Source organism: Narcine bancroftii, chromosome 10 (assembly GCF_036971445.1).
Source record: "Narcine bancroftii isolate sNarBan1 chromosome 10, sNarBan1.hap1, whole genome shotgun sequence".
NCBI lineage: Eukaryota > Metazoa > Chordata > Chondrichthyes > Torpediniformes > Narcinidae > Narcine > Narcine bancroftii.
The window spans coordinates 40,993,902-41,009,479 of NC_091478.1; the positions used below are offsets into that span (position 1 = coordinate 40,993,902).

Below are 15,578 nucleotides of genomic sequence, written 5' to 3' on the forward strand. Positions count from 1 at the left end.
CGTCATCATCTTCTGGGCAATAACAGGCAAAGTTCATTTGGTAGTTCAGCAATGCTCTTCATCTCACGAGCATATTTATAGTTTGGTTTCCAATCAGCCCCAGCTCTTCTCCTAATGGATGAGGCACAATGGTGCATATGGTGGAGTAGCTAGTAGACACCCAGGTGTCGTCCTGAGAGGGAGAATCTAGAAGTTGATGACAATGTGAAGAGAATAAAATGGGAGTAATGTAGGATTAATATAAATTGGTCACAGACCTGATGAAAGGACATATTTCCATGCTGTAATGCTCTGTCTATGTCTAACCCTTATCCTGTCCACATGCTTGTATGATATTCTGGATTCTCTTTTGTGTTTTCTGCCGGCCTTTATCGTGCATTTTCTTTAGTCTCTCACTTCCTTTTTATTTCTTCTTGGAGCTTTTTGTAATCAGCCTGGTTCTCACTCAAGTTAACAGCCTGGTATCAATCGAATATTATTTTTCTTGGCTCTTTTTTCCAGTCACATTGGAAGCTCTGACTTTAATTTCCCTATCCTTCTCTCTCATGAAAATACACATAGATTGTAGCCAAAATATCTACATATTGAAGGTCTCCTGTTATTAAATGGTTCTGAACTTTGATTCCAATTTATTTGGGCCAGATCTGTTCTCATCCTATTGAAATAGACTCTTCTTCAATTAAACAGAACAGTGCATACGACTTTCCACAATAATTTTAAACCATAGGATAGTTATTTCCTAGCCCTTTTCCTGCTGATACTTGGCTTGGCTTATTTCTCAGAACCAAGTCCAGCAATGTCACCTTTGTCTTTGCACCAGAAACCAAGAAATTTCTCTTGCACATACTTCAGAAATATCTCCCTCACTTGATGTTGCAATAGATAGTGGAAATCTCCCATGATCACATTTACAATTATTGAACAGTGTAATTGCACTAATGTTTCTCAAGTTCAAAGAGATAAATTCTGCTCCATTGTTACAATAATCCTCTCTGTGGTGCTGCAATATTCTTCTAAAAAGGATCATTATTATTTTCCTGAACACCTTTTATCCAGAATCATTTACAGCCTATTACTGTAATGTGAAACAAGAATGTCTGCAGGTGCTGAGATTGCAGTTAATGGACAAAAGTACTGGGGAAACTCAGCAGGTTCCGCAGCACCCATTTCCCGCACATCTACCCCAGTTCCCTCTACCCCCAAATGCAACAAGGAGAGGATTCCCCTTGACCTTACCTACAACCCCACCAGCCTCTGCATCCAAAATATCGTCCTTCGCAATTTCCGCCACTTACAATGTGATCCCACCACTGGACACATCATCCTCTCTCTGCCTTCTGCCAGATAGCATTAACATAAGGCCCTTTCATGCAATGAAAAATCCCGACTGTAAAGGCAGAGATTCTCCACCCTTACGTCGGGAGACTTACCTCAATGAATACACTGTGGCCCGTTCCAAGGTGCCGACTGCAGTCCCTTTCGGGAAAGGATAATCAGGGGAGCGCAGCACTCCGCTGCCTCACATAAATGTACAGGTGTAAGCCAGCGACCCACCTCCCCTTTCCCTTCCACCCACCTCCCCCTCTCCCTCTCTCTTCATGATCCCCCTCAGGGCAGGGGCTGCTGGCAGGAACTGATAGGCCAGGGGCGGCCGCCAGGCCCATCAAAGGACAGCCAGCGCAGGCTGCGACAACCCCGCCAGCTGCTCCGACTCCTCACTGGGCCGCTCTCTGCAGCAGAGCAATGGCCGTCTTCCCTACCAATAATTCCCTACCCATAATCCCCCACGCAGCTGGAACTGTTCCAGGAAACACAGAGGTTCCAGCTGTGTGGGGGATTATGGGCAGGGAAGATGACCATTGCTCTGGCACATATTTATGATGGGTGGCACTAAGGCAACAGTCGCCCCGCATTCAACGGCTCCGGAGGGCGCGACGAGGTGTCACTCTACATGAATGCGACACAGGAGCAGCCTTTTAGGGCTGCTCCATGAAAAGTAAGTTTATGTTTTCCCTCCACACATAGCCGGCCTCCAGCTGGAGGCCTGGCATGAAAGGGCCTATAGAATTCTCTGGTTAACGTAAGGCATCCCCCTCACCCACCCCCATCTCTCTCTTTCCCTATCCCCTTGTCACCTTGCCGCCAGATCTCCATCCCTTGAACCTTTTTCCCTATCCTGTTCAATTGTCTCCTTTCCTCTAGCTCTGGATTTACAGAGCTACTCCCTTCCCCTGATCAATTCTCAGCTTTTGTCTCCTGCCCTCCTTCCCATGTCCAGCTATGGCCCTGTGGCTGTTGGCTTGAGCTCTCCTCATGCCCTCTTCTTCCCTCACCTTTTTATTCAGGTGCCTCATAACTTGGCAAAGGGATCAGGCCCCAAACATTGGTTATATGTCTTAGCCTCCAATGGACTCTGTAGGACCTGCTGAGCTTCTCTACCATTTTTGTGCATCAACTACAACCTATTAATGCACTTTTTCCAAGTCATATTCTCTTATCACCACCACATTCTAATTCCATGTGATTAATTTGCTCCCTGAATCACACAAACCTTGATTATGCTGATTCATGCAATTATAAACCCACCTTGAATTTTCTTGCATTTTCTCTCATTTTGGCTCCATTTTAAAACTCTCCATCATGCCCACTTGGCCAGGGTGCCGTTTATATAACATAACATAACAATTACAGCACGGAAACAGGCCATTAGGCCCTTCTAGTCCGCACCGAACCAAACACCCCTTTCTAGTCCCACCTCCCTGCACAATGCCCATAACCCTCCATCTTCTTCTCATCCATATTCCTGTCCAACTTTTTCTTAAATAATACAATTGACTCCGCCGCCACTATTTCTCCCGGAAGCTCATTCCACACGGCTACCACTCTCTGAGTAAAGAAGTTCCCCCTCATGTTACCTCTAAACCTCTGCCCCTTAATTCTTAACTCATGTCCTCTTGTTTTAATCTTTCCTCCTCTTAACGGAAAGAGTCTATCCACATCCACTCTGTCTATCCCTTTCATAATCTTAAATACTTCTATCAAATCCCCTCTCAACCTTCTATGCTCCAAAGAATAAAGACCTAATCTGTCCAATCTCTCCCTATACTCTAGATGCTTAAACCCAGGTAACATTCTGGTAAACCTTCTCTGCACTCTCTCCACTCTGTTTATATCCTTCCTATAATTAAGCGACCAGAACTGCACACAGAACTCCAAATTAGGCCGCACCAACATCTTATACAATCTCAACATCACCTCCCAACTCCTATATTCCATGCAATGATTGATAAAGGCCAGCATACTAAAAGCCTTCTTCACCACCCTATTCACGTGAGTTTCTACCTTCAGGGAACGATGTACCGTTACTCCTAAATCTTTCTGCTCTTCTGTATTCATCAATGCTCTCCCATTTACCACGCATGTCCTGTTCTGATTCTTCTTACCAAAATGAAGCACCTCACACTTATCAGCATTAAATTCCATCTGCCATTTTTCAGCCCACTTTTCTAAGCAGCCCAAATCCCTCTGCAATCCTTGAAAACCTTCTTCATTATCCACTATTCCACCTATCTTAGTATCGTCTGCATATTTACTAATCCAATTCACCACCCCATCATCTGGATCATTAATGTAAATAATTATCTCTTCCAAATAACTCCTTACCCTTCAATTCCTCTCCCTTTTTTTTAATGCTGCCTTCCTGCATTTAATGCACATTATCTTAATGACCTGTGCACAACACTAACTACCCTTCCTGTGAGGATATTGATCCCAGGTCTGCATATACGAAATATGTGCAAGCTTAGAACTCCAATCTCTACCAAACTAGACCAATATCTAAATACCTCCCTCCTGCACCATCACCCTGGCCACATTCTTATCTGAGCTATCTTTTTCTATACTTCCTGGAGTATGGGTTTTGGGAATAATGTGGTAAATATTACTGTGAAGTCCTGTTCTTAATCTCTTTTCTAATTTCTTAAAACTAGCTGCAGAATTTCATCCCTTTACCTTCAGAAGTCACTAGGACCAAGATGATCCAACCTATTCCTGAATTCTTTTGCAGTAGCTCAGTAGCATACTCAGTAGCATACTCAGTAGCATACTCAGTAGCATACTCAGTAGCATACTCAGTAGCATACTCAGTAGCATACTCAGTAGCATACTCAGTAGCATACTCAGTAGCATACTCAGTAGCATACTCAGTAGCATACTCCTTGGCATCAGGGAGGCAACATGTCATCCTGGAATTATTCCTGCCACCATTGAAACAATTGTCTCCTTTCAATAATAGAATCCTCAATTATTGTTCTCTTGCACTTTCTCCTCTCTCCATATGCAGCTGAATCCCTCAGGGTGCTATGGTCTTGGCTGTGGTGGAACAGTTTAAGGGAAACCTCTCCCCCCACCCCTCCCCCATCAGAATTGAATGATGGTCAGAAAATAAGATTCTCTCAAGGCTTTCATTAATCTGCTGCCTTCACGCATCCATTTCGTATTCCTGATTATTTTCCACCTGCTAAAATATGCTATGGATAAAAGACTGACCTAAGGATAGCTCTGGGTGACATCAGCTGATTCTTGGGTTCCACAATGTGTATTCTAAAGAGTCGAGTCAGCTTGCTAAGCACCTATTCAATTATTTTAACAAATAGAACAATATCACTCCAGCTGACTTATTGTTCTATTTTCTGAGAAGAAAATTTTCAACTCCCCAGCTCTGTTTTAATTCACCAGGCATCTGCTTCCCACACACCTTTTAAATTTATTACAAGGTGGTGAAACAATTCAGGTCTTCCCCAATGATCTTTCATGATGCCCTCCCATGTTGTCCCAACATGATTAAAAATTTCTACAAGATCATCACCTTTCTTTTTATTTGCAGCTATTGCTTTCCTATTTCTTCCATTTCCACTCATTTCCATTTGAGATTTTTTTTTAAATATCATCCTTCCCATTTAATTTCACCATTTATTTCAACAATTTGAATGATTTATTGAAATTCCTTTTAATTCCACTGCTCAATATCTGTATGTTCGCCAATAGATGTTATATTTGTTTCTAGCTGCTTATAGGCTGCCATTAGGTACCAATTTCCCATCATTTTATTCATTTATATAAAAGATTCTCACTTGTCTTCTGGTTTTTAATTGTGATAATCTATGCCTGAAAATTGATCCACTGTTAATTATTTTCTTCTGCTGTCAAATCTCTGTATATTGTCAGTGAATTTTCTTTTCCTTTGCAAGATTTAACCCACTTCAGACTTGACAACCAAAATAAGGGGAAGCAAAGAATCTGCTGACCTGGAACAAGGAACGTTACATGGCAGGATTGTCAATTTTAGAACACAATGGAAAACTGTCAGTATATGGCCTAATTTTAGACAGACAAGCTAATATCACAAATATATTTAGACCCTGCAAAACAGTAAAAAAAAGGTGGATTACTGCAAAGAAAAAAGCTTAAAATTTACACTGCTTTGGAGTCTTTTCTGATCTTGGTGTAATGGAAAAAAATTATGCCCTAGAGGAATGCAGAAACGTGCCACTAAGGAGAGAGGTAATATTTGTTGACAGCGATGAAAGACTCTGAAAGCAGAGCTTTTCTAACACCAAAAGAAGTCATAATTAAATTTTATGGAGGCATACAAATGTTGTAAAAAAGATGCAGAAAATCCAAAGGTTCTCTGGAAACCTGACCACACAAGTCACAGTATCTTTTAGTCACCTTTGCATAACAATCTAAAGGGTGAACTTATTATAAACAAATTATTTGAAAGCTTTATGGAAACAATAATAACGAGTACAGAACTTTGTTGCACACCATCTGATTTGAAGCTTCCCTTAGCTACACAAGCATGTTTTATATGAATGATGTACAAAAGACATTTTACTTATGATGTATGAAAATGAAAATCTACTTCCAACTAAATAACTGACATTATCTATCAACAGACATTGTTGGGATACATCCTATGCAACAGGTAATATCTAGTATGGAAATATGTTAGATGCAATGCAATTCAAATGAAATGAAGTAATCTTACCAGCATCAGAGGATGTTTGTAATTGTTGGTAACTTCATTTCAGACGCCAGGCCTTTGAAAAAAAAATCTTAAGCTGGATTCTTCAATATCTGTTATTGGAATTTAACTTTTTTTTTCTGGCTAGTCACTTGTTTAAAGTTCTTATACTTCCCCTAAGGTCAAGATTGAACTCACTTTACCTTTCTTTGGACCAGTACACTTTACACTTGTTTCTCATTCATTCAGGCACATGCCTACATTTTGCTCATTCTTTGATGAAGGGCTCAAGTCCAAAATGTGGGTTATGTATCTTTATCTTTGCTATATAATGTATGCTGTTTGACCAGCTAAGTTTCTCCAGCATTGTCTTTTTACTGCAATCATGGCGTCTGCAGACTTTAGTGTTTTATTTGTGTCTCATTGGTTTATCAATTGGAAGATAAGTAAATTCAGAAACTATTTGTTGTCCAAAATAAATAAATAAATAAAGTTTTAATTGAAACACTGGAAAACATTGGTTTCCTTTGCAATGTCTATATTCTGTTTCATTCTCTACTCCTTGTCAATTTGCATGAAGATAAATCAAGTCTTTTATAGACTCAAATGGATAACTTTGCTAAATGGTAGCATTCTAAAAATCTCAAATCCAAAAAATGTTTCTCCAAATCAAACATATGGTTACAATCTTTCCATTGTCAACTTGGAAGATTCAAATTCATTTGTGCAATAACAATTAAAACAGGAGTTAAAAAATATATTGCTGACAAGAAAGATACAGCCTTCACTTCGATATATCAGAATATCATGTTTGGATTCTAATTACAGAGTGAACAACTGTACTGAAATAGACTTTATTGGGGTATTTACTGAATTGATGTCATAAAAGTACCTTGCTAAAGGGCGTCGTGCTCGATTTACTGCTTCAAGATCAGCATAACGCAAATCCAACTGACAGCCAACTAAGACAACAGGTGTTCGTGGACAAAAGTGCTTGATTTCAGGAAGCCACATTGTCTTTACATGGTTAAGAGAATTGGGGTTAGCAATTGAGAAACATAGCACCACCACATCGGACCTGAAAAATTAAGATTGCAATTAGTTACTTTTGATGATTTTGAAGTTCTTCATTTCATCATTTAGATCATTCAGTTTTCTTTCAGCAATGCACATAATTTCCTTCCATGCAAAGTTGATGACATATCGCACATGAGCAGAAAATAATACTGCAACACAGTCATGCACTTCCTCCTGGCAGTACCAGAACTAACTTTGCTACATTACCTCATGTGGTTTGTCCACAATGCTGGTATGAGTTAGTTTTCCGAAGGCAGTATTTACTTTGGGTCTCATTCTCTGTACAAACGTTAATAAAAACAAATGCTTTGATTATATTTTTTGGTTTGAAAAATTATTATTTAACGTTCCAAAATTTTTAAATTGTATAAAATATATTTTACATTAAAGTTATTTTAATATCTCTGGCGCCATTTGTACCTCAATCTTCTATCATTTTGAAGTGTAGGTTTTAGTTAAGCATTTTAATTTAAAAAAAAATTATGCTATGAGCCAATCAAACCTAATCAATTGATATGATTTTTGAAAATATGTAAAATAAATCACCAACAGAAAATCTTTTACCTTTTGAAAGAATTAGTATAATATTCAATGGCTAAAGAGGCATTCAGAAGCAAGTTTTCTGACATTTTCTTTTTAAATCTACTGTATTTCTAGGATGTCACTTCCTGGATCAATGATCTTGAATACGAAGGTAAAATGCATTGAAGGGCAACTTCATAGTTTAACCATGAGGCAGGCTCAACATTCGGCTACCCAGTTGCTGTAACAGTGCTCCTACAATTTGATGCTTGTTAAATCTGAATTCCAATGATAAAAAAAACGACCATAATTCAACACAAAATTGTCAATCCTGCTTAGAAAATCCTCAGCACTAGAGAGTGAGAGAGATGGAGAAGATTTTTAAATGTCTAATAGTAAATGCTTGCCTAAGGATCTGGTAAAGGACACACTTTGGGAAGCACAGGAGAGTGAGGGAAATGTAGCAACATTTTAAATGCCCAATAGCAAATGCTTGCCTAAAGATCTAGTAAAGGTTACATTTGGGGAAGCTCTAGACTCAGATGTGCTTCTGACAGGTACATGCTTGGTGTTGTCACTGAAGGCTTCCAAAAGTTTACCATTTTGCTTCAGTCTGGTTGGATTGAAAATTTCAGTTGAATAATCCTAAATACTCTGCAATCCAACCAAGAATACACTTTTTAACATTGATTCAAATGTTTCTTTTCCAGAGCACTTTAAGATGCAGGGACTCATTCAATCTATGATTGCATAACTGGCCATATCTTGAAAATGAATTAGAAGGAACTATGAACAAAACCGGGACAAAATCCTTGAAGATTGTTGACAAAATGACAGCCAGATAATTTCTAGTTTAGGATAACCTCATGCAAAGTGTTAATTTAAAAAGGTTCAACATATAGCTGAGAAGATAATATTAACAGAACATTATTCTGAAAAATAGCTCTAAAGAAAAACGAAAGAAAGAAATACTTGGCTGTGAAGTGAACACCATATTAAGCGAGCCTTCTCCTTATTTCATTGGTTGGCCTATAACATGAAGCAACCAATTACCTGGAACTGCTGGCAATGTATTATAAAAAACAAGACTCTCCTCAGAAACAAATACAGTAAATGTGATGGATAAGGATAAGTAATGTGCACTGATGGCACCTTGCTTCCCAGTACTGAACACTTTTTCAACATCAGGGTCAAACCAGATCAGATTACTACCATAATTCAGATGTATTCATTATTTTTTTGGGGTTAAATTCACAGAAAATGGTTCAATTTAAAGGGAGATATTAAAAAGGTCATAATTACACTCAGAGACTGTGGTGCGCTGTCGGTCAGAAGCAAACACACAAAACCAAAAGACTGTACAACAGGCTTTATTCGACGTAAACTTCCACAGAGCCAGCTGTGAGGAGAGCTGCTGTAAACTCTGAGAGTGACTTCGAAGGGTCAGCTCAGGCTTATATCCCAGAGGGTGATTGACACCCGACCAGGTGGGGCTTGGTCCATTCAGGTCGACTGATTGATAACCAGCCAGGTGTTGTCCCCATACTCTTCTGCAGGTACAGAGGTTCCCCCCTGCAGTAGGCCAGTGGTGTACCACCACAGAGACAGCTCAACTTCAGAGAAACAAATTTAGCTCTGGCTTTGTCTAAATTATCTGAAGTTCCAAAGCTTATCGTACTTGTGTTATTTGGACTGGATTTCTTTGCGACCTGACAAAGTTAGCTGAAGCCTCGTTGTGAAAATGTCTACCAGAGAATGATAGACGGTAGCAATTTATTCACTTTGAGCACTATGAAGAAATCAGAATTGTACCTCACCTTTTCAAGGTGGAATGGTTATTTGAGATTGCCATCACCAACAATGAACATGGAAAACCTTTGAAGATCAGATCTGTGCAAGATTGGTATCTCCACTAATTACACTTTCCATTGCATGTTAATTTCCACTGCACTTCTTAAAGCAACACAGACTCAAGTTTCCTTTAACTCTTTTTATTGTTTTCCCCACTCACTATCACTGCCAAACTCGCTCGCATAATTCTAACTCCTCTTTCAATATGCTAACATCTCTTCAGTCTCATAGTTCCAACTCTACGGCAAAAACTTCATAAATTAAAAACTTTGTTTTACCCTAATCAGTTAAAAATGCACACTTCTAGGACTTGAAGTGAGGGGAGGGGGGTGTGGGGAAACTGGTAGCACAAGTATGCCTCATCTAAAATTTTAGTTTCCCCTGGGAGATGTTCATGATAAAAGGTAAAATGGGTCATCAAAAAGTGGAATGTGGCGAGGGCCCACAATGCAAAACTGTGCATTATAATTTCTATTGTAATATTAAAATATTCAAACCCAGCTGAATGCAATATTAAACCACATAATGACAAGATTACATTTCAGGGATTTGTGTGTTCTGCTCAAGAAATACTGTATGTGCAAGATATCAATCACCAATCATTAAATGGCCATGGCAGAGCAATGATGCGGTGATTTTAGATAAGATAAATTTGATGACATTTAACATCAGCAATTACTGGCAACTATCAATGCCAGTTGTTTTAATCAATGACAATCTACATCTGCAGCAGTTTTCTGCTTTAGGCTTATTCCCTGAGAACATTAGTCACATATTTGGTTATCTGCAGCCAGCAAACAAACTCATTGTTGATATTTTTATAAACAATTTTGGGCAAGCATCCAAATGCCTTCAATTAGAGGCACATGGACTGAATCCTCTTTCTTTCCCTTCTCTGTGAACTGCAGATTGTATCCCAGCTTATTTATAGTTAGCAATTCAATTAAAAGTTTGCAGGCCAGAAGAAGTCTAGTGATATACAAGGAAGCTGCATAAAAGGTTTCATAGCTCCTTCCTTGCAAATGTAACAAATAACTCTTGAAGGTGAATTTGGAACATTCTGTTAATATAGAAACACTCCATGTTTTTTTTTAAAACCTTCATTTAATGCAAATTTAGAAAGATGAGCACGCAGTTCTGGAACATGCTTCCAAGTCGGGTGGTGCCCTTTCACACCCTGCCACACCACCATCCCCACCCCCCATATTGCTTTCAGTACTCATTTAGAGTAATATATTCATGTGTTCTTTCAGAGAGTACATGAAAACATGTTACCTCAGGGGAAAAGAAACGACTGAAGTAATAGTAATATCCGGGGCTTTTAGTACAAGACCATAAATTGTTGGCAGATTTCAGTTTTGTTAATTACCTCCTAACAAAATTTGTGCCACATTTGCCAAATATAACATTCAATTTAATTTTGGCCAATTAAATGTTCCTTTGATTTTATCTCTGATAATAGGAGCAATAGTGGTATGCCTTTCATATCCTCAGAAATTACACAAATCAGGCTGAATATAAAAGTTGGGTTATATCAGACCATTCCATGTTATTTTGCTCCTGTGTAAGTCCAGGTGGTTCACGCCATTGTTAATGGAGAAGGGTTCAGAGAGCTCATTGCTGTATCTGACCCGACCTTGTTGGTCTTCGTGCAGTTGGATAACCATGTTGAGGAACTTTGGGGGACATCCGATGCGCTCTAGTATTTGCCAAAGCCCTTTCCTGCTCACGGTGTCGAAGGCTTTGGTGAGGTCAACAAAGGTGATGTAGAGTCCTTTGTTTTGTTCTCTGCACTTTTCTTGGAGCTGTCTGAGGGCAAAGACCATGTCAGTAGTTCCTCTGTTTGCGCGAAAGCCGCACTGTGATTCTGGGAGAACATTTTCGGCGACACTAGGTATTATTCTATTTAGGAGAATCCTAGCGAAGATTTTGCTTGCAATGGAGAGCAGCGTGGTTCCCCTGTACTTTGAGCAGTCTGATTTCTCACCTTTGTTTTTGTACAGGGTGATGATGATGGCATCACAAAGGTCCTGAGGCAGCTTTCCTTGGTCCCAGCAGAGCTTGGAAAACTCATGCAGTTTGGCATGCAGAGTTTTGCCGCCAGCCTTCCAGACCTCTGGGGGGGATTCCATCCATACCTGCTGCTTTGCCACTTTTCAGTTGTTCAATTGCCTTATATGTCTCTTCCCGGGTGAGGACCTCATCCAGCTCTAGCCTTAAGGGCTGTTGAGGGAGCTGGAGCAGGGCGGATTCTTGGACTGAGCGGTTGGCACTGAAAAGAGATTGGAAGTGTTCTGACCATCGGTTGAGGATGGAGATCTTGTCGCTGAGGAGGACTTTGCCGTCTGAGCTGTGCAGCGGGCTTTGGACTTTGGGTGAGGGGCCGTACAAAGCCTTTAGAGCCTCGTAAAAACCCCTGAAGTCGCCAATGTCCGCGCTGAGCTGGGTTCGTTTGGCGAGGCTAGTCGACCATTCATTTTGGATCTCCCGGAGTTTGCGCTGAAGATGGCTGCATGCGCGATGGAAGGCTCGTTTCTTCTCTGGCCAGGACGGCTTTGCAAGGTGAGCCTGGTGGGCAGCTCGCTTCTTTGCCAGGAGCTCCTGGATTTCCTGGTTGTTTTCGTCAAACCAGTCCTTGTTTTTCCTGGAGGAAAAGCCCAGTACCTCTTCAGTGGATTGCAGTCTTCAGCTGATCCCAGAGGGTTTCAGGGGACGAGTCTGTGAGGCAGATTGCATCCTCGAGCTTTGCTTTGAGGTTTGCCTGGAAGTTTCCTCTCACTTCGTCTGACTGCAAGTTTCCAACATTGAACCTCTTTCTGTTCCTGGACTTTGGCTTGAAGTGAAGGTTGAGCTTGCAGCAAACCAGCCGGTGGTCAGTGTGGCATTCCGCGCTGGGCATGTCCCTGGTATGGAGCACATCTCGTTTGTCTCTTTCTCGCACCAGGACGCAGTCCAGGAGGTGCCAGTGTTTGGATCGGGGATGCATACAGGTAGTCTTCAAGCTGTCCCTCTGCTGAAAAAGGGTGTTTGTAATGACAAGCCGTTGTTCTGCGCAGAGCTCCAACAGGAGGCGCCCGTTGTCATTGCACTTGCTGACACCATGCTTGCCCAGGATTCCTGGCCAGGTTTCTGAGTCTTTGCCGACGCGAGCGTTGAAGTCGCCAAGGATGACAACCTTGTCGGCTGTAGGGGTGCTTTGAATGAGGTTGCGCAGATCAGTGTAGAATTTGTCCTTTTCTGCTGGTTCCGCCTGGAGGGTTGGAGCATAGACACTGATGAGGGTGATGCGACGCTTTTTTTGAAGGGGGAGTCGCATGGACATGATCCGGTCCGAGTGCCTGTCGGGAGGTTTTTGAGTTTGGAGGCAATGGAGTTCTTGACCATGAAGCCTACACCAGATAGGCGTCGTTCATCCATAGGCTTGCCAGACCAGTAGAGTGTGTAGCCTGCGCCGTGTTCTTGGAGGCTGCCTACATCTGCAAGGCGGACATCACTGAGAGCGGCTATGTCGATGTCAAGTCTGAGGAATTCATGTGCGATGAGGGCTAACCGACGTTGAGGTCGGTGGCTGTCACCCTTGTCTAGCATGGTTCTGATGTTCCAGCATGCTAGCTTGAGTTTGTGAGCATCTTTTGAGGGGGAGGACGTGGACATGTCCTAGGGCCTGCGCAAAGGAGCTTTTAGGTGGAGTGCAGTGTGTGCAGTACTGGCCCCACCCTTTACACCCATGGTTCGTGTGCCGTGGCCAAGCAAGCTGGGACGTGGCAGCGAGGTCCTTAGGTCGTAGGTTTTATATCGGAGTGGCCTTCTCCTATGTAGGTTTCTTACCCGGGCTGGAGGGGCCTGCCTCCCCTCCTAGGTCGGACCATACCTGGTCGCAAATCACCTGTGGACATGGCCTAGGTAAGTTTAATTGGGTTCTCTAACTACCTCTGAGATAGATCAGGGACCCGGTTGGATTCTGACGGGGTTGACCGAGTCACACCCTTTCTTACTGCTGTGTAACTCACAAAGATTAGCGTATACAGAGCCGTTGTCATACCCACACTCCTGTTCCGCTCCGAATCATGGGTCCTCTACCGGCATCACCTAAGGCTCCTAGAACGCTTCCACCAGTGTTGTCTCCGCTCCATCCTCAACATTCATTGGAGCGACTTCATCTCCAACATCGAAGTTCTTGAGATGGCAGAGGCCGACAGCATCGAATCCATGCTGCTGAAGATCCAACTGCGTTGGGTAGGTCACATCTCCAGAATGGAGGACCATCGCCTTCCCAAGATCGTGTTATATGGCGAGCTCTCCACTGGCCACCAAGACAGAGGTGCACCAAAGAAGAGGTACAAGGACAGCCTAAAGAAATCTCTTGGTGCCTGCCACATTGACCACCGCCAGTGGGCTGATATTGCCTCAAACCGTGCATCTTGGTGCCTCACAGTTCGGCGGGCAGCAACCTCCTTTGAAGAAGACTGCAGAGCCCACCTCACTGTCAAAAGACAAAGGAGGAAAAACCCAACACACAACCCCAACCAACCAATTTTCCTTTGCAACCGCTGCAACCGTGTCTGCCTGTCCCGCATCGGACTTGTCAGCCACAAACGAGCCTGCAGCTGATGTGGACATTACCCCTCCATAAATCTTCGTCCGCGAAGCCAAGCCAAAGAAAGAAGAAGTCCTGGTGATGCAATCGTCTTATAGATGGAGGTTCAATACAATGTTATTGAAGAAACCAGAGTTTATTACTTTTATTAAGGAGCAGATTACTTTGTTTCTGGCTGAAAATGTTAATTCAGTACGTAGTAATTTTATACTGTGGGATCCTTTGAAAGCATATTTACGAGGGCAAATTATTAGCTATACTACGAAAGCTAAAAAGCAATATGTGGCAGAAAGTTTAACATTGGAGAAACAAATTACTGAGTTGGAAAAGGAATTTCAGAAAGATGTTACAGAAGATTAAAAAAGCTGATTTAACGAAGTTGAAATTACATTATAATACATTACAAACTTATTAGTATGAGCATTTAATTTAATGATCTAAGCAACGTTATTATGAATTGGGTGAGAGAGCTCATAAGGTACTAGCATGGCAGTTAAAAACTGAACAGACATCCCGAACTATTAATGCTGTGAAAAAGAATTCAACAGTTACCCATAAACTTCAGGAAATTAATGACCAATTTTATTAATGTTACCAGAAATTATATACTTCTGAGGGAAAGCAGGACACTGGTTCTATTGAATCTTATTTATCTATTTTAAATTTATCTGTTTTAGGGGAGGAGGAGGTTAAAGAATTGGATGCTCCATTCATGGATTTTGAGATTAAAGTGGCTATACAGGAGATGCTGAATGGAAAGTCGCCAGGAGATGATGGATTCTCAGTTGAATTTTATAAAGTATTTTATGAAGATTTATCTTCTGTATTTGGAGATGTTTTGCAGAAAGTAACTGAGGAGCAGTTGTTACCAGAATCTTGTTCGAGTGCTATAATTACTGTGATTCCTAAGAAAGATAGGGACCCATTGAAAGTGTCTTCATATAGGCCTATTTCCTTATTAAATGTAGATTATAAAATTATAGCGAAGGTGTTAGCAAATAGACTTGCCAAATATTTACCTCAGTTGATACATACAGATCAAACAGGTTTTATTAAAAATAGAAATGCGTCTGATAATATCCTCAGATTGATAACATTGGCCAATGCATTTAGACAGCAACCCAACCATGGTGGTTGCACTGGATGCGGAAAAAGCCTTTGATAGGGTTGAGTGGAATTTTTTATTTAAGGTGTTAGAGAAGTTTAACTTTGGCCCTTATTTTATTGGTTGGGTTAAGGCTTTATATACAAATCCAATTGCTAGGGTGGTGACAAATGGCCAAATATCTTTTACCATTTAAATTAATGCGATTGACTCGACAAGGTTGTCCATTGTCACCAGCCTTATTTGCATTGGCTATCGAACCGTTAGCTCAGACAATACGACAGAATGATAAGATTAAAGGAATGAAAACTGTGGACGATGAATATAACATTAATTTGTTTGCAGATGATGTGTTGGTATATTTGACAGAACTGGAACAATCTTTGAAATATTTACAAGAT

General features: G+C 41.2%; 1 protein-coding gene across 5 annotated transcripts in view; it reads right to left on the reverse strand.

Annotated features, from left to right (window-relative positions):
* The window catches only part of rhobtb1 (Rho related BTB domain containing 1), a 66,163-nt gene that overhangs the window by 17,869 nt on the left and 32,716 nt on the right, over positions 1-15,578 (reverse strand). For 2 of the 5 annotated variants that reach the window (XM_069900737.1, XM_069900738.1), the window contains exons 2-3: positions 7,310-7,381; positions 6,918-7,103 (exon numbers count right to left, since the gene is read on the reverse strand). The exons of 1 other annotated variant lie outside the window; for it this stretch is intronic. In XM_069900737.1, the coding sequence (XP_069756838.1) occupies positions 6,918-7,103; positions 7,310-7,314 (191 nt within the window). In that variant the 5' untranslated portion in view covers positions 7,315-7,381. The remainder of the gene's footprint in view (positions 1-6,917; positions 7,104-7,309; positions 7,382-15,578) is intronic. 2 more of the 5 variants (XM_069900735.1, XM_069900733.1) reach the window with 1 other exon arrangement.